The sequence below is a fragment of the Mustela nigripes genome, chromosome 16, assembly GCF_022355385.1.
Source record: "Mustela nigripes isolate SB6536 chromosome 16, MUSNIG.SB6536, whole genome shotgun sequence".
Lineage (NCBI taxonomy): Eukaryota > Metazoa > Chordata > Mammalia > Carnivora > Mustelidae > Mustela > Mustela nigripes.
The window spans coordinates 21756113-21772909 of NC_081572.1; the positions used below are offsets into that span (position 1 = coordinate 21756113).

The window sequence follows — 16797 nt, forward strand, 5'->3', positions numbered from 1 at the left end:
ATTAAATATCTCATCAGAGTTCGAATTTCCCCCGATTGCTCATAAATGTTTTTTACAGTTAGCTAGTTCAGATTTGAATCAAACAAGGTCAACACATTACACGTATGGCTAAATTTCTTGAGATCTAGAGATTCCCCATCTTTTCTTGTAATTTTGTTGTCAAAGCTGGGTTCTCTGCTCTGTAGTTTCCTAGTCTGGATTTGGGTAATCGTATCCCCATGTGTCATTTCACATGTTCCTCTGTCCATTTTTTTCTGATAAACTAGCCGCTAGATCCAAGGGATGAGATGGAGGTTCTATTTCTTGGCAAAAATAATGCCGAGGTGGAGCTCACTTGTCTGGAGAGGTCTTCCTCTGTGATTTAAAGATCAAATGGCAGGTCCAGGTGTTGCCAGTTTGAGTCATTTTAAAGCTCTCCTGTCACCTAAGAGCAAAACCTGTAAAACGGTTTTGACAAAACTCTTTTTAGACCATAACAGACCAACATGGGCAGTGGGGAGAGTCCAGACCCTACAGGGTCCACCTGGGCTTGTATATTGTAAAGGTTACTCTGGATGTTGGAGATTGGGTTAGAGAGGGAAGCAAGACTTAAAGGGCTGAGTGTTGTGGGGTCCCATTTATATGGCCTTCTAGAGGGAGCAAACTATAAGACAAAGTAGGAGGGAGGGGTACTTGGGTGGCTCAGTCAGTTAAGCGTCTGTCTTTGGCTCTGTTCATGATCTCTGAGTCCCAGGATGGAGCCCCACATTGGGCTCCTGGCTCAGCAGAGTCTGCTTCTCCCTCTGTCCCTCACCCCGCTCTAGTGCTCTCTCTCACTCTCTAATTAAAGAAAGTCTTTGGAAAAAAAAAAAAAAGAAAAGAAAAGAAAGCAGGAGGGAGAGGGGTTGATGTGGACTTGGGAGAGGTGTTGGGCCATGTATCCGGATAGGGGTGGGAGATTCCTAACTGCGTGTTTGCCAGGACTCATCTGAACAGCTGGCCCACAGGACTTCCTTTAGGGCCTGTCAGGAGATGGCACCTGGATGACAGTCCCTCATACATGCTTTCATTCACTGGAGACTCCGATAACCAAGACCACCCTGTCCTCAAGAAACGTCCAGGCTGGAGGACACGTGGCCCCAGCCATCTGACACATTTGCCGAGGCCTGGTGCCCCCCTCTCCCACTCCTCTGCTCCACTCCACGAGCCAGGTCTTGCCAGACAGAACTCACGGATGTATCAAAAAATAAGCTTTATTATCACTCATATAAAACAAAGCAGATCAACTGGCCTCTCAGTCTGTACAAAGTGGGGGGGAGGGGGCTAAGACCACCTGGGCTGCCCCCATTTCTCCCATAATGCCCTGCCCCAGGGCCGAGCCCAGGAGCTCCGGGGAGGGGAGCCCCCACCCCCAGTGCCTTTTCTTGAGAAGAGAGGTGGGGGGTGAGGCGGGGGCGCTTGCTGCCTGAGGGAGAGGCAACAGAGCAAAGCAGACCGCGCTCTCCGGGGGAGGGGAATCCTCCTGAGCTCCGGAGCCCGTGCGTGAGCTTCTGTGCCCTGGAGTCCGCTCTACACGCACCCAGGCGGCCAGAGCCGGGTCACAGCGCCACGCGGGTGCAGCAGTGGCGGAGCACGCAGGGCAGGATGCCGCGGTTTAGCTGGTGGAACTCCACGAGCTGCAGCAGGTCGGTGAAGCGAGTTTGGCCGTCGTCCATGCTGAAGTAGAGGCGGCCCTCCTCCTCGCTCTGGGGGACAGCCAGAGGGGACAGCAGGTCGGGGGAGGCGCGGGGGTGTAGGCATCTCCCCGAGAGACCCCAGACACACGGTGGGGGCGGAGGGGAGGAGCTGTGGAGCTGCTCCAGGGGCTTGAGGAGGAGGACGGGGATGACTCACCGGGAGGATAAGATAATGTTTGACCTTTTGCAGGTGGCACAGGGAGAGGACAAAGCCTTGTGGGTTCCGCTGACTCTCTCGGACCAGGAAGAGGCTGCCAGGAGACAGGGCACCGTCACCTGAAGACCCAGAGCTGCCACCCCGACACAGGGTCCCTCCTATCCCTGGGTCTGTTTTCCTGCTCAGCCCTGCCCCTTACCCGTCTACCAGGCCCTGCTGCCCGATGAGCCGCTGGCTCTCCTCTCGGGAAATGCGTCCGTGAAACCAGGGCTGGGTGCGGTGGATGGCTGGAGTTGGGGAATGCAGAAGGGCAGTCATTCTGGGGAGGAGGACCCCCCCAACACCCTAGCCACCCCCACCAGGAATGCTCAAAGAAGCCACGGCAACCCCCGCCCCTGAGGACACTGGGTGCTCACCTACCTGCACTGAGGCTTGTGCCCGAGCCTGGGGTGGGCAGGCTGAGACGGTGGTTCTTCTGTAGAGCAGTGGGGGACACAGGGGATCAGGGCGTGATTGGGGTATGACCCAACACCTCGAGAATACAGAGCCCCTTTCCGCACCTGGGGAACTCCCTTACGCCTTTTTTCCTCCCATGCCACGGAAACCCACAAGGAGGGGGGCACCTGGGTGGCTCAGCCAGTTCAGCATCCGACTCTTGATTTCAGCTCAGGTCATGATCTCGGGGTGGGGAGACTGAGCCCAGAGTTGGGCTCCATGCTGAGTATAGAGCTTGCTTAAGAGTCTCTCTCTCTCCTGCTTCCTCTGCCCCTCCCCCTTCTTAAACACACACACACACACACACACACACACAAGGTCCCCAGGACAAACATGCAGATGGCTGTGGGCCCCTCACCCTCCAGGCCTGGGCCTCCTCCAGGGCTGCACTCAGAGCTTCCCGGGGGTTCTCGATGACACGCCCAGCATGGCCAGAGAAGTCCATGGCCACCAGGGTGTTATCAGAGACACTCCTCTGTAGATGGGACAGGATGTGGAGGAGTCAGAAGAGCGCCCATGTTTCCCCAGGATGGGGCCTGGGTGCCCAGGCCCAGCTAATGCCCCCGTGCACACTCACCAAAGGTGGAGAGCCCACACAGGACGGGCGCAGGTGGCGGGACTGGGCCTGCTGGTAATTCTTATACAGCTGTGCCCCATACTTCGGGGCAGAGATAGAAAGAGAGCCTGAGGTCAAGCAGGTGCTGGGGACGGGGCTGTGAAACCCCCCTACCACCAGATAAGGAGCGTTCTGAGGCCAGAGCCAGGACTCAGCCTTGGCCTGGGCATACTGAGAGCGCTCCCTCGTTCCTGAGGGCAGAGCTACTTGTGCAAAAGGGATCCGGAGGGTGAGGCCCACCTTGAAGAGGCGGAAAGCTGCTAACCAGCAGCCACGGCTCTGCTCATCCTCACTGCAGAAGACCCGAAGCCCCTTGTGGCCATTTCGAAGCTTGTTGGGCTGTAGGAAGGGCAAACAGCGGGTCCCGTATCTGCCATTAGGACCAGATGTCTGTCTCCGAGGGGCAGGGCAGGGTGCAGGGAGAGGCATCTGGGTGTCCCAGATGGAGCTCAGAAGCCCTAGGTGGGATCCTGGGGCCTAAGCAGCTCCCATTCCCTCCAGGGCCCAGCCGGGGTCTTTACCTTGATACAGAAGCCGAAGTCGGTGGGCATCCCATAGAGCTTGCGGCCCTGGGTCACCACATACACGTTGGACTCGTTCACATCTGCTATATACTGCAGGTGCCTCGGATCCTAGGCAGCATGGGCAGGACCTGTTACAGACAGCCCCTGTCCCCCTAACTGCTGTCCCTGTAAGCTAGCTGGGGAGATTTCTGAAAGGATCAGAGAAGTGCCCCAGGTCACACAGCAAACAGAAGGAGAACCAGGATTCAAACTCAGTCTTCACCTGCCTTTCCCACTACTACTTCCTGGGGTAGGTGAGCCAGGAGGGAAAGAGAAGCAGCAGAGGGTCTCGGGGCGCAGGGAGAGAAAGATCTAGGCATTCCAGGAAGGGAAGAGACAGCTCCGGGAATGGGATATCCCAGGGGCTGAGGCTGTCAACCCTCAAGACTTCACCTTGGAGGGGCGCTTGGGTGGCTCAGTGGTTTAAAGCCTCTGCCTTCAGCTCAGGTCATGATCGCAGGCTCCTAGGATGGAGCCCCACATCGGGCTCTCTGCTCAGCAGGGAGCCTGCTTCCCCCTCTCTCTCTGCCTGCCTCTCTGCCTACTTGTGATCTCTGTCAAATAAATAAATAAAATCTTTAAAAAAAAAAAAAAAAGACTTCACCTTGGAGGTGCCCTTGGTGGAGTAGTAGAGGCCAGACCGGCGCAGAAAGCAGAAGAAGCGTTTCCAAAGCTTCCGTCCTGATCCCCGGAGCTGCAGGAAGCCCTGGATCTCTGGGAAGCTACCTGCATTCAGGAAATTCTGGGGCCGGAAGAGAGCAGGAAGAGGGTGAGAGGGTGAAATGCCAAGAGGGACACACACACGCACACGCACATGCACACGCGCACACACACACGCACAGGCCTTCAGGAGAGAAGCCGTGCCGCATACATTTATTGTCCCATTTCACAGACAAAGAAACTGATGGTCAGCCAGGAAACGTGACTTGTCTAGTCACTGAGCACTGCGCTAGACTCTCCACCACACAGAGGGGAGGCAAAATGCTTAAGGGCCAAAAAACCAATAGGGGGTCCTGGGCAATCATGAGTATGCCACGGGATGGGGGTGTCCCTTTACCTGGATGAGGTCTTCGTGGGATATGCCTGTGTGTGCGTCCACACAGCTGGAGACCATCTTTTCTGGGAATAGGGTGTGCTGGGGGGAAAGGAGTCAGGAGTCAGGGGTCGAGGAGCCAGGGTGGGGATCGGGGTATCCCAGTGCCCAGAGTCCCCTCCCACACACTCACTGGAGAGCTCTTGAACAGTTCATACTTGGCGAAGTTCTTCCGGAAAACAAAGCGGCTGTCTCCACCAATGGGCCAGGCAGCCTGCACTTCCACCACGGACTCATGGTCCTCCAAGCCCCGCTCTGGGGTCAAGGGCAAACAGCAGGGGTCGGCGGAGACCAGGCAGGCACCTGCCTAGCCCAAGGTGCGAAGCATCGCCTCCCTGTCCAGACAGCCCCTGGCACCCCAGCTCACCCAGTGCTAGGTGGGGGTGGCACTCCACCAGCCCCCAGTTTTCATCACTCAGGGCACGAGCTCGCTGCACCAGCATCTCACAGACGTAGCGGGCTGTAGCGCCCGCCGCCACCTCCACAGACCGGCAGGCTCCGTCCTCGCTGTACACCTTTACTACCTGCAATCCAGGAATCGCCAACGACTGGAGAAGGGCAAGGGTGGTTCCTTCCCTTCCCCTGCCTGCTGTACCCACAGGGACCCCTGACCAAATCCACCCACCTCTATGGGAGCAGCACCATATCCACCCCAGTCCCACAGCACCCCCATATCCCTGCCTTCTCTCTCCCAAGACAACTCACATGGGGGCAGCTGGTGTCTCGAGGGGGCAGCCCCCTGGCACTGGAGGACCCCCCAAGAATGGGGGTCTGTGAAGGAGGACTGCAGAGCTCAGGGAAGGGGTTGGGGATGGAAGGCAGAGAGCTTGTCCGCAGCTCCTCCTCTCGAAGAAGATTCCTGGGGCCCAAGGAAGGGAGGCAGAGAATTTGTGGACTGCAAGCTTCTGCCTTACCCAGCACTGAAACCCCCCCAACCCCGACCACCACCAGCCCCTCCTCAGCTCCATCCACCCATTGTACCTGGTCGGAATGGGCAGAGGCTGGGACCTCTTCACCTCCCCAGGAAGAGGGGCATCGGGAGGCGGGGGAGTCCCAGGAGGGGTCCCAGGGGCCAGGTACAGGTCTTCTGGGGAGCTGCTGAGCTGAGGTGGAGACAGACCCAGCTCCATACCATCTGAGGGAGAAGAGGGAGCTGAAAGCAGCCACTCTTGTGCCCTTGTCCCACAGAGAGGGGCCAAGAGGACCCAGATGTCCTGACTTCACACAGCTGCCAAGGAGCCCCTCGGAGCTGACACAGCACCTCCTCTAACTGGAGTTTCCCTGGAGCTTTTGGGGAAGGGTAGTATGAGCCCGTTTGCAAAAGGGGACACCAAGTTCCTGAGAAGGAAGCATTCTTGCCCCCGTCACAGGTGAGTCAGGTACTGGAACTCAGTGTTTGGACTCCAAGTACAGTGCTCTTCTGTCAGCGCCACGTTGCCCAGGGGAAGAGCTAAGAGGGTCCCCCCACCACAAGCCCAGCAGCGGCAACAGACTCTGTGTGCCACAGACTGTGTGACTCTCAGTCTCTGAGCATGCCCTAAGCATGGGGCATTCACTCCTCTGGGCTCTGCCCCGGGTTTTTCCAGTGCTTCATTGCCAGACCTAGCTGCCAGAGCCTGTTGTGACAACGCCTGCCCAAGTGCTGAGTGATGCGCAGAAGGGGAGAAGGAGGTGGGGAAAGACAGGAACCAGGAGGCCAGGAGGCAGGCTCAGCAGCAGGGAGGACAGGACTAGCCTGGGGGGGCCATCCCCCAGCAGCCCCCAAACTTTGGGTACCCTCTCCAGATTCCTCCTGCCCAGTTTTCTTAAAGCCCCAATGCCAAGGCCACCTCCTCCAAGCAGCCTTCCTGGATTTTCCACTTCCAGACAGAAGGGCTCCTGCTCTGTACTGTGCTGCGGCCTCTGCGCCAATTCCATGCACCTGTCTTATCCACCCACTGGTCTGGAGCCACCCAGCACCCCCAGGCAGGGCTGGGGTCCTACCCACATCCTATCGCCCACAGGTACTGCATAGGCACCTACAACAAGTAAGGACAGGAGAGCTGGGACAAAGATGCCCACCGGGGACAGAGGCAGCACAGGCCCCTCCTCCACAGGAAGCAGGACCCCTCCCCCTGGCTGGAACTTGGGAGGACCTGGGAGAACTGGAGACCTAGGCCAGTGCTGTTAGGCTGCCTGCAGGACCTGGCACTGACCCTCCAGGACGGGGCAGGCCCCTAACCATTAAGTGAGAGGATTTGGGGGACAGGTGAGTCAGGGTGGGGCGGGACACCACTGCCTGGGGCTCTCTATTCAACCTTGACTCATCTGCACGACTTCCTGACTTAGGAGAAATACAAACAGCCCTGCCTCTCTACCCACCTCTCCCCCCTCCCATCCCCAACCGACCAGGCGGGGAAGAACAGGGGGGAGGGGGAGGCGCAAAGCAGGGATCGGCTAGGGGAGGAGGAGAAGGAAGATGGTGGGCCCTGCAGCTCCTCCGACCTCATTTTTGCCTCCCCACCCCGGCCCACCTCCAGTCCAGGTGGGACCTGCAATCTGCCTTTCCGGGTCCCCTAGTCACCTAGTCACCTCTCAGTCCGGGAGTCCCCTTACCTAAGGAGAGAAAAAAGACCTGGCCTGGCTTCAAAGGCCTAGCTGGAGCAGACCCAACCCCCCAGTGATGCCCTCACTCACCCAAAAAAGCCATGTAGTGCTCCCTATCCTGTCTGGGACCTACCAGGCTTTCATTCTGCTGCCTCCCACTCCTAGCACCCAGGCCACAGTGGGCCCAGAGGACTCATCTATGTCAACTTTGGGGGGGATGAGGTCCTCCCAATACACTCTCTGGGATGTCCCAGGCAGAGGGGTACTACCAGAGCAGAAGTAGCAAGACACCCAAGAGAAAGACACAGGCAGACGAGGAAAAGGCCAGGAGGGTGAGGCAGGGAGGGGCTTAGGGGACTCAGGGTCCTGCGGGGGGGGGGGGGGGGGGGGGGGGGGAGATGCAAGACACACCCAGCAGCAAACATCAACAAGTCTCCAGAACACCAACGAGGCACTATGTCCCAGCTCCCATCCCCTCTACCCTGGGGTCACCAACCCTGGTGACTTCACTCCAGGGAGAGCTGGGGGGGGGGTGGTACCCAGAGACCAAAAGTGGGGTCCTACTCCATCCCAGAGGGAAAAGGAATCAGGGCAGTGTTTGGGCAGGGAAATGGGAGATTTAAATCAGAATCAGATTAGAATCTGGCCTCAGAGGGCTGGAGGACCCGTGAAGACTTGGATTTGGCCTTTGGATTCCCACCTTGCCTTCCAGACCCTTCTAAGGCAAGAGAAGAGTGGGGCAGTTAGAACCAAACAGATGGGATGGGAGGAGAAGCGGGTCCTAGCTCTGGGGCCCGGGGAACACTCTCCCAAGAGTCCTGAACCTTTCAAACGGGGGCCCTAGGAAAGCTTCTATGGAAAGAACCCACCCCCAAGGTCTCAGTCCCCTCAACACTAGGACTCCCAAGTCCTGGCTTCCCCAACCGCCTCTCCTGCCCCGCGGCTCCAGCCCCACCCTCTTTCCCGCCCTCCCAGCCTCCTGCCTCCTTGTTTACTTCCTGAATCTCGCCCCACCTGGCTGGCCCCAAGGGCGGGTGGCAGGGCCCAGTATTAAGGGCCCTTGGAAAACAAGGCCACCTCCGTCGCTAGCCAGGGGAGGGGGGAGGGGCTGGCAGGGCCGAGGCCTAGACGGGGGGACCAGCAGGTGGCGGGAAGGCCCCGGTCCAGCCAGCCCAGCACTCCACGTCCGCCCCCATCGGGATTTATGGGGGCCGGGGCGGGGAGGGGGGGCGGTGGTTGGAAGTTTCAACCTTGCGGGAGTTGTGAGCTTGCAGGGCCCAGGTAAGGAGGCGGGAAACCCCTAGATGACCCGGAGTTGGGAGGAGGGCCCAGGTCGCTGAGGCCCCGCCCACTCCCTAACTCTGGAAAAAAACGCCCAATGGGAAAGGCGGGGGGGGCGGAGGGTAAGCTTTCTTAAAGTTTAATTTGGGAAGAATGCTAGATTGTGTCTGTGGAGTTAATCATTACAGGCTGCTTGCCTTCCTGGAGGGCTCCCCCAGCTCCAAGGGGATGGGGCGGAGAGGGGCGAGCAGTCTAGCACAGGCCGACCAAGACAGGCCCTTCTGGAGGGGCAGTAGAGTTGGGAGGCCTTCCAAGGGCGGACAGGTGCATTCTCCATCCCCGCGGTATCAGGGAAATCCAAACTCGGGTCTTTCTCCAAACACTGCCCCCTGCCCCCAAACACGCACACACACACTTTCCCTAGTCCCCGCTCCACCGCAGACCCCCCGCATCCAGACCTCTAGCCTTCCAGCCTTCATTCCGACGCCAGGAAGGACCCCGGGGCCTGCCCCGCCTCCACCTCCCCTTCCTAGGGCAGGGCCCTGTATTTTGAGCAGGCAAACAATCCCGAGACCGAGCTCTAACAATTTAGGAGATTCCTCTCCTCGGCTGCCTTCCAAATTGGAGGGTGCCCCCCGCCCCTGCGGGGAGACGTCAGTCTTGGTAGAGTCTTGGGAAAACCTCAAACGGATAACCTCAGGCTGAGCCAGGAATGCCTCTAGGCAGCCCTGGGTGCTCAGGCCCCCACCTAGCTCTTTTTCTGGGAAGGTGGGGAGGGACTAGTTTCAGCGGGAAAGCCGCGTCTCCCCGAGAGGATCGGAGATCTTTCTTCCCCATCCCCATCAGCTGCTTTGTCCGGGCGCCGGACGGAGGCGGGCTACAGGGAGGAAAGGAAGGACTAAGGAAGACAGGAAATGAGAATAGGGAAAGACTGAGGGCAGATGGTGAGGAAGGGGCGGGATATGGGCGATTGGAGAAAAAGAAAGCGAGGCGGCCAGAGCAACACAGCAGGAGGCTGAATCTTTAAACATTGACCCCGGACCTGCCGCTGCTCCCACCCTCAAGACGAAGTGCCCGCTGGGTCCTTACCTGGACCCTGGACGTCGGAACACTTGGCTGGGGCCACCGGTTTAGAGAGGGAGACGCCAGGCCCTTAACTACCTGTCCCCCTCCTGCCCCCGCCCTTGGCCTGACATCATTGAGGGGGGAGTCAGGCGGCCGCCCGACCGCCCACCTGGGCAACCTGCCAGCTCCTGGCCCTGACATGGGCACAGCCCTGGGCGCTGGGGCGGCTGGGGGTGGGAGCAGGTTGCTGGGACCGATTTTGGTCATCTTACCTGGAGGGCCCCAACAGAAGTAGCAGGACACCGGGTACAAAGTTCGGTTCTGTCTTGGGACCCCAGACACCTGGACTTGATTTCAAATCCACTCCTTCTTCCCTACAGGTGGCAGGAGGGTGTCCCGACTTTGGACGTAGAGTGAGGGTTGGGGGGAGGGAGAGCCCTGTGTGTCCAAGCTCCTGGCCCAAGGAAACTAAAATTATCTTGGGCAGGTGGGGGCGGGGCCTGGGGAAGAATCACAGGAGGAGGAACCAGAGGAGGAGGGGCGGGACTCCCTGACACTCCACGCTGGCTGGCCGGGATTGTTTTTGCCCTTCTTAACCGGGTGGCAACAGGTGCCAGGGGAGAGGCGGGGAGAATGGTGGAGCTGAGCAGTCTCAGAGCGGAAGATCCAGAGTCCTCCTGATGTGGGAGGGAGGGACTAGGGGCTGGAGGGTACGGGAAACGGGGCTCACCCTTCCCCATACTCCTCACCAAATCTGGTCTGCTCATTGGCCAAGCCAGGGGGCCTGTCTGGGCCCACCTGATGGGGCAAGGAGCACTCAGCCAAAGAGGGAAGACTGTCAGAAGGGTGTCCAGGAACAGGGGCTGCTCCTTGACCTCCAACCACAGTCTGGCCACCCAGCCCGCACCCTGGCCCTCAGAGGCATCCAGGGAGATGTTCTCCCTTCTTGACTTTTTTTTTTTTTTTTTTTTTTGACAGAAACACAGCGAGAGAGTGAACACAAGCAGGGGGAGTGGGAGAGGGAGAAGCAGGCTTCCCGCCAAGCAGAGAGCCTGATGCAGGGCCCAATCCCAGGACCCTGGGTCCACCACCCTAGCGGAAAGCACACCTTAACAACGGAGCCACCCAGGGGCCCCGAAGTTCTCCCTTCTTTGCAAAGTCCAGGGTCTCAGCTTCTTCCGAAAGCTAAGGGGTTATACAGGGTCTCATGGTAGGAGGAATGATCTAGGGAAAGCTCTGGCCAGGTGCCAGGGGACTCCCCTTTGAGCAATCACTTTAGCTCTCTCCTCCAGCATTAGGCAAACAGAAGGGTCAGGGAGAGGGCCTGGAAGGGCGCAGATCAAAGGCAGTAGCCACCTCCCAGCCTCAAGTGGGTGACAGTTGGGTAAACAAACAGTACTTAGAGTGATAAGCAGTCTGCCCTGAGGTACTATCAAGGAGTGGCTCAAGCCTCAACTTTCCCCAAATGGGGTTTTCCTAGAAAAACCAGTATGAGTGGACTAAACAAAGAAGTGGGGGAGGGGCGAGGTCACCTGGCTCTTGGAGCAGCAGCTTGTGCAAAGCACAGTAGACGACTCACTCAAAGATTCCTTCCTTCATTCAATAATATTTGTTAAGTACCTACTATAGGCAAACCCCATGCATGGTACTGGGGAAAAAGCAGGGAGCAGCAAAAACAGACCCTGCCCTCATCCTCCTGCAGCCCAGTTGGGGAGACTGATGTTAATAGAAAAATCCCCTAAGGGGCGCCTGGGTGATTCAGTCAGTTATGTGACCAATTCTTGAAATGACCGACATGGTTCATGATCTCAAGAGTTATGAGATCAAGCCCTGTATTGGGCTCCATGCTGGGTGTGGAGCCTGCTTAAGATCCTCTCAGTCTCGGGACACCTGGGTGGCTCAGTTGATAAGCGTCTGCCTTCAGCTTGGGTCGAGGTCCCAGGGTCCTGGGATCAAGCCCCACGTTGGGCTCCCCGCTCCAAGGGAATCTTGTTCTCCCTCTCTCGCTGTGTCTCTCTCTGTCAAATAAATAAATAAGATATTAAAAAAAAAAAAGAAGATTCTCTCATTTTCCCTCTCCTTCTGCCCCTCCCCCTCTCTAAAAAAAAAAAAAAAATCACACACAAATAAGAAGTGACAGGTGACCAGTATGCTGGGAGAATGACTCACCCAATGAGTTGGGGAACCTTGTCTGTGTAAGTGACAAGCGAGCAGAGGGGAAACTGAAGCAGGGAGAAGGGTGGGTGGGAATGGGGGGAGTTCCATTCCCGATGAGGAAACAAGTGCTAAAACCCTTATCGGGAGGGGACATGGCATGAAAAGGCACAGTGGGGTTGAGGAGAAGGAAAGAGAGGAGGCCACACAGCTAAGCCCGGGCTGGTGAGGAGAAAGGCAAGTGCTTTGGACTCAGCTGTGTTTCTCGAAGTGTGGCCGGGGACCACCTGCCTCCATATCTCCTCAGGCTTATGTAAAAACAGATCCCTGGGCCCCTCCCCATCTACTGAATCTCAGTCTCCAGGGCCAAGACCCAGGAATGTGTGGTATTGACAAGCCCTCAGGTGGTTAAACCAGGTTTAAGAGCCATCCATCCTGTCTGTCCAGACAGGCAGGAACTATGGGTCGAGGCCATACCCGGCAGTGGCTCTCCAGGCACAGAAAGGCAGGCAGATTTATATTTTGAAAAGATCACGCTGGATGTTGAAGGATGCGGTTAGAGAGGGAAGCTGGACTCAGAAGGCTGAGCCCTGTAGGATTCTATTTATATGGCTTTTGGGAGGGGGTGGGACTATAAGGACAGAAGAGAGATCTGGGGTCAGGGAGGAGGGAGATGGGTTGACAGCGAAGGGGAAGGGGACTTGTGAGGAGGTAGTGGAGCTGTTCTATATCTTGGTCATGGTGGTAGGTACACAGCTCGGTTAGAACTCACAGAAAGGTACATTCAAGAGGACAAATTTTACTGTGTATAAGTTATATCTGAACTTTTAAAAAGATTTTATTTATTTTTTTGAGAGAGAGAGAGAGAGAGCATGAGAGAGAAAGATCACAAGCGGGGGGAGGGTTAGAGAGAAAAGCAGACAACCCGATGAGTAGGGAGCCCCATGCAGGACTCAAATCCCAGGACCCCGGGGTCATGACCTGAGCCAAAGGCAGAAGCCCAACGCCTGAGCCACCCAGTCACCCCAGATTAATCTTTTCAATAAATGGTTCTGGGACAATCAACTCTCCACATGCCAGAAGATGAGCTTAGATCCTTACCTCACAATCTACAAAGATTAACTCAAGATAGATCATAGACTTAAATGTAAGAGCAAAAATAAAACGTCTGAAGAAACTATGGGGAAAAAATCTTCTTGAGCTTAAGTTAGGCAGCGATCTTAGATACAACAGCAAAAGCACAACTGACCAAAAAAATCAGCAAATTGGACGTCATCAAAATTTAAGTTTTTTGCACTTCAAAAGACATCACTAAGAAAATTTAAACAACAACAACAACAACAACAAAAGCCAACTTGTTGGGATGCCTGGGTGGCTCAGTTGGTTAAATGTCTGACTTCCACTCAGGTCATGATCCCGGGGTTCTGGGATCGAGTTCTGTATGGGGCTCCCCACTCAAGGTGGAGTCTGCTTCTCCATCTGTACATCTCCCCCTGCTCATGATCTCTCCCTCTCTCTCCTACACACTCTCTTTCGCAAATAAATAAATAAAAATCTTTTTAAAAAATGGCAAAAGAGGGCGCCTGGGTGGCTCAGTTGATTAAGCGACTGCCTTCAGCTCACATCATGATCCCAGATTCCCTGGATCGAGTCCTGCATTGGGCCCCCAGCTCCATGGGGAGTCTGCTTCTCCACTCTTATGCTCTCTCTCACTCTTTCTCTCTCAAATAAATAAAGAAAAAAAAAATTTTAAGATTTTACTTATTTATTTGAAAGAGAGAGAATGAGAGAGAGAGAGAGAGAGAGAGAGAGCATGAGAAGGGGCAGGATCAGAGGGAGAAGCAGACTTCCTGCTGAGCAGGGAGCCTAATGCAGGACTCCATCCCAGGACTCCAGGATCATGACCTGAACCGAAGGCAGTTGCTTAACTAACTGAGCCACCCAGGCACCTAATAAAGAAAATGTTTAAAAAAAAATGTTTTAAAATGGGCAAAAGATTTGAATAGATGTTTTTCTAAATGAGGGCCATGGATGGCTAATAAGCATACGAAAAGATGCTCAACATCATTAGTCATTAGAGAAATGCAAATTAAAACCACAATGATATACCACCTCACACCCACCAGGATAGCTATAATCAGAGACAGACAATAAGTGTTGACAGGGATATGGGTAAACAAATCCTTGTATATTGCTGGTGGGAATATAAAATGGTACAGACATTTTTGAATAACAGTTTGGCCGTTTCTCAAAAAGTTAAACATAAACTTACCATGCAACCTAGCAATTCTACTCCTAGAGAAATGACAACACGCATAACATACAAAGACACTTACATGAACGTTCATAGCAGCATTATCCAAAATAGCTAAGAACTGGAAACACAAATGACCGTCAGCTGATATTGAATAGATCAGCAAAAAAGATGGTATAACTGTACAGTGGGATACTGTTCAGCAACCAAAGAGAGCAAACAGCCCCATTGCTACAGCGTAGATGAACCTCAAAAGGTTTAGAATGAATGAAAAAAGCCAGAAGCGAAAGACTACATATTATAGCATTTATATAAAATGTCCAGAAAAGGCAAATTTATAGACCGAAAGCAGACCAATGGTTGCCCAGGGTTGAAGCTGGAGGCTGGACTGTAAACAAGCAGGAGGGACCTTTCTAGACTGATGGAAAGGTTCCGGAACTGACTGTAGTGATGGTGGCACAACTCTGGAAATCACTGAATTTTTTTTTAATTGCATTTTTTTTTAATTATTTTTTTTATTTTAGTTGGGGAGGGGCAGAGAAAGAGAGTCTTAAGCAGATTCCTCGCAGAGCACGGGTCCTGCTGCGGGGCTCCATCTCAAGACCCTGAGATCAGGGCCCTGAGATCACAACCTGAGAGGAAAGCAAGAGTTGGTAGCTGAATTGACTGTGCCACCCAGGAGCCCCCCAAAATTCATGATTTGAGGGGATGGTAATAATGTAGGTGACCTGTTAGGATATTATGGTATATCCCAAGGACTCCTGAGAGAAAAAAGGCAGCAAAACAGCCTCCATTTTCAGAGTTCAATGCCAGCCCAGGCCAGGATGAGATGGGGGAGGTGCAGGAACCCGGCAGGTGTGAGTGTAGAGCCTAAGGAGTGGAAGCCCCAAAGCCTTAGCTTCCAGACTGCAGGGAAGAAGCAGTCACTGTCCCCGACTGTGCCTACAGCTTTGGAGCTTGAGTCTGAAGCCCCGGAGTGTTGAACTATGGGGTGGTTTAAAACGCCATCAGCATGTTAGCAAGAAACAGCAACCATCTCGTAACATCAGCCAACCCCAGGCCCTGGATCCACTTGCCCCATCACTTTCTCTTCCTTTTGTAAACTGTAAAGCACTTGCAGTCTAAGATAGTTCATGAGATTATATGTATGTAGCCGTGACGTCCAGCGGACACGAGATGCCGGGCAAGTCCGGCGCTCTGAGAACCCGGGCGGGGTAAGGTGATCAGGACCAGTCCACCCAGCCCACAGCCCTCAAACTGGGGTTAGGGTCAAAACGCAGCAGCAATCGCGGCCTGCAGGGGGCGCCCGGACGTAACGCGCGGCCCGCTCCGCCCAGAGGCCCCGCCCCGTCACGTGCTCGCGGCGTCGCGTCACACCCGGAAGCGGCAGCTGAAGCAGAGTCGGGAGCAATGAGCGGGGAGCCGGGGCCGACGTCTGAAGCGCCCCCTCCCGGGGAAATTGAACCGGGTAGTGGGGTACGCATCGTGGTGGAGTACTGGTGAGTGTTTCCAGCCCGTGGGGTGTCCCGACCGAATGGGGGTGGGTCCACGGGAGGCCCCTCCTCCGAAACCCAGGCAGAGCCCAAGCATCTTGTCCCTAGTGAACCCTGCGGTTTTGAGGCGACCTACCTGGAGCTGGCGAGTGCCGTGAAGGAGCAGTACCCCGGCATTGAGATCGAGTCGCGCCTGGGGGGCACAGGTGAGGCCCGCAGAACACCTGCTGAGTCAGTGTTCTAAATCTCAACTCTCCCACTTTCTAGCCCTGGAACTGGCTGTGTTATATAGTGTCCAGCAGTGTCTGGCACAGAGTAAAACGTCCGACCAACTCGAGGCCCCTTCCAAAGGTGAGGGCGGCGGACACAGAGGAAACCTGTAGGGAAAAATGGGTGAGACTGCAGAAGTGTAGGGTTGGAGGGGAGGGAGCGCTTCTTTGAATTATGAACCCAGAGTTCAGAGGACACACAGGTAACTCCTCCCTGGGGTTCCTTTGGCTTGAGCCGGGTTTGGGAAATGGCTCAGAGAACTAGTCTCTCGTGGGGTCGGTGGAGACAGAAAGGAGCCTGCGAAGAGTCCAAGGAGTGTGAGAGCCTCTCCTTACATGCCTGTTGTCAGCATACAGTTCATTCTTTTAATACCAGGTGCCTTTGAGATCGAAATCAATGGACAGCTGGTGTTCTCCAAGCTGGAAAATGGGGGCTTCCCTTATGAGAAAGATGTGAGTATTTATAATGTCAGGAGGCCCCGGTTCACCCTTCCCCTGCAATGGATCATTCCATTCCACCTCTGCCCTCTAGCTCATTGAGGCCATCCGAAGAGCCAGTAACGGAGAACCCCTAGAAAAGATCACCAACAGCCGTCCTCCATGCGTCATCCTGTAACTACACGTGATTCTGGGTTCCTGCTCAGTTTTGGGACCCAAGCCATGGTCTCCTGTCTGGTCCTGCTGAGGGCTCCCCACTGCCTCTTTCCCCTCACCTGGGTCCTGGTAAGCTAAAAGACTCTGGCCTCCACTTTGTCCCTTTGGATACCAAGAGGGAATAGAAGCTGCCGTGGTCTTGGGGATGGGAGAGAGACCTTCTCCATGGACATTTCCACAGCCGCCTTATACCCCCTTCCCAGGATCAGCGCCCAAGTCTGCTCCCCACTCCAGCTCAGCTGTACCGGTCAAATGCCACCACGGTTCTAACTCTTACCTTCCACTAGCCCTGGGCAATGTCAGCTATTGGAAATAAAGTGGTACTGCAAACCCCTGTACCAATCTAGTGTGTGTTTTTATGTTTGTGTGTGTGTGTGGGGGGGGGGGTTTGGTAGCATAGGG

General features: G+C 55.4%; 2 protein-coding genes across 3 annotated transcripts; one reads left to right on the top strand and one right to left on the bottom strand.

The window, feature by feature from the left end:
* Nucleotides 1-1214: 1214 nt before the first annotated feature.
* Nucleotides 1215-10044, bottom strand: GRB7 (growth factor receptor bound protein 7). 2 transcript variants are annotated; one of them, XM_059378911.1, is made up of 15 exons: nt 9844-10044; nt 5621-5774; nt 5345-5498; nt 5007-5163; nt 4773-4894; nt 4604-4681; nt 4151-4288; nt 3505-3615; nt 3224-3322; nt 2945-3025; nt 2726-2842; nt 2293-2347; nt 2072-2159; nt 1873-1966; nt 1215-1724 (listed from the first exon to the last, which is right to left on the bottom strand). In XM_059378911.1, the coding sequence occupies exons 2-15, from the start codon at nt 5767-5769 to the stop codon at nt 1578-1580; spliced, it is 1590 nt and encodes a 529-aa protein (XP_059234894.1). In that variant the 5' UTR covers nt 5770-5774; nt 9844-10044; the 3' UTR covers nt 1215-1577. The 2 variants fall into 2 exon arrangements, with proteins under 2 accessions (XP_059234894.1, XP_059234893.1); XM_059378910.1 differs by lacking the exon at nt 9844-10044 and adding an exon at nt 9596-9703.
* A 5287-nt stretch (nt 10045-15331) lies between these two features.
* MIEN1 (migration and invasion enhancer 1) lies at nt 15332-16733 on the top strand. The gene is made up of 4 exons (XM_059379813.1): nt 15332-15478; nt 15581-15678; nt 16118-16194; nt 16274-16733. Exons 1-4 carry the CDS (start codon nt 15390-15392, stop codon nt 16355-16357), a joined length of 348 nt encoding a protein of 115 aa, XP_059235796.1. The 5' UTR covers nt 15332-15389; the 3' UTR covers nt 16358-16733.
* Nucleotides 16734-16797: the final 64 nt, after the last annotated feature.

Coding starts and splice junctions, on each gene's coding strand:
- MIEN1 (XM_059379813.1), top strand. CDS start 15,390: ATGAGCGGGGAGCCGGGGCCGACGTCTGAAGCGCCCCCTCCCGGGGAA. Junction 15,479..15,580: donor CGCATCGTGGTGGAGTACTG/GTGAGTGTTTCC, acceptor TCTTGTCCCTAG/TGAACCCTGCGGTTTTGAGG. Junction 15,679..16,117: donor GTCGCGCCTGGGGGGCACAG/GTGAGGCCCGCA, acceptor TTTTAATACCAG/GTGCCTTTGAGATCGAAATC.
- GRB7 (XM_059378911.1), bottom strand. CDS start 5,769: ATGGAGCTGGGTCTGTCTCCACCTCAGCTCAGCAGCTCCCCAGAAGAC. Junction 4,289..4,603: donor CCCACGAAGACCTCATCCAG/GTAAAGGGACAC, acceptor TTCCGGCCCCAG/AATTTCCTGAATGCAGGTAG. Junction 3,026..3,223: donor CAGCTTTCCGCCTCTTCAAG/GTGGGCCTCACC, acceptor TCTGCCCCGAAG/TATGGGGCACAGCTGTATAA.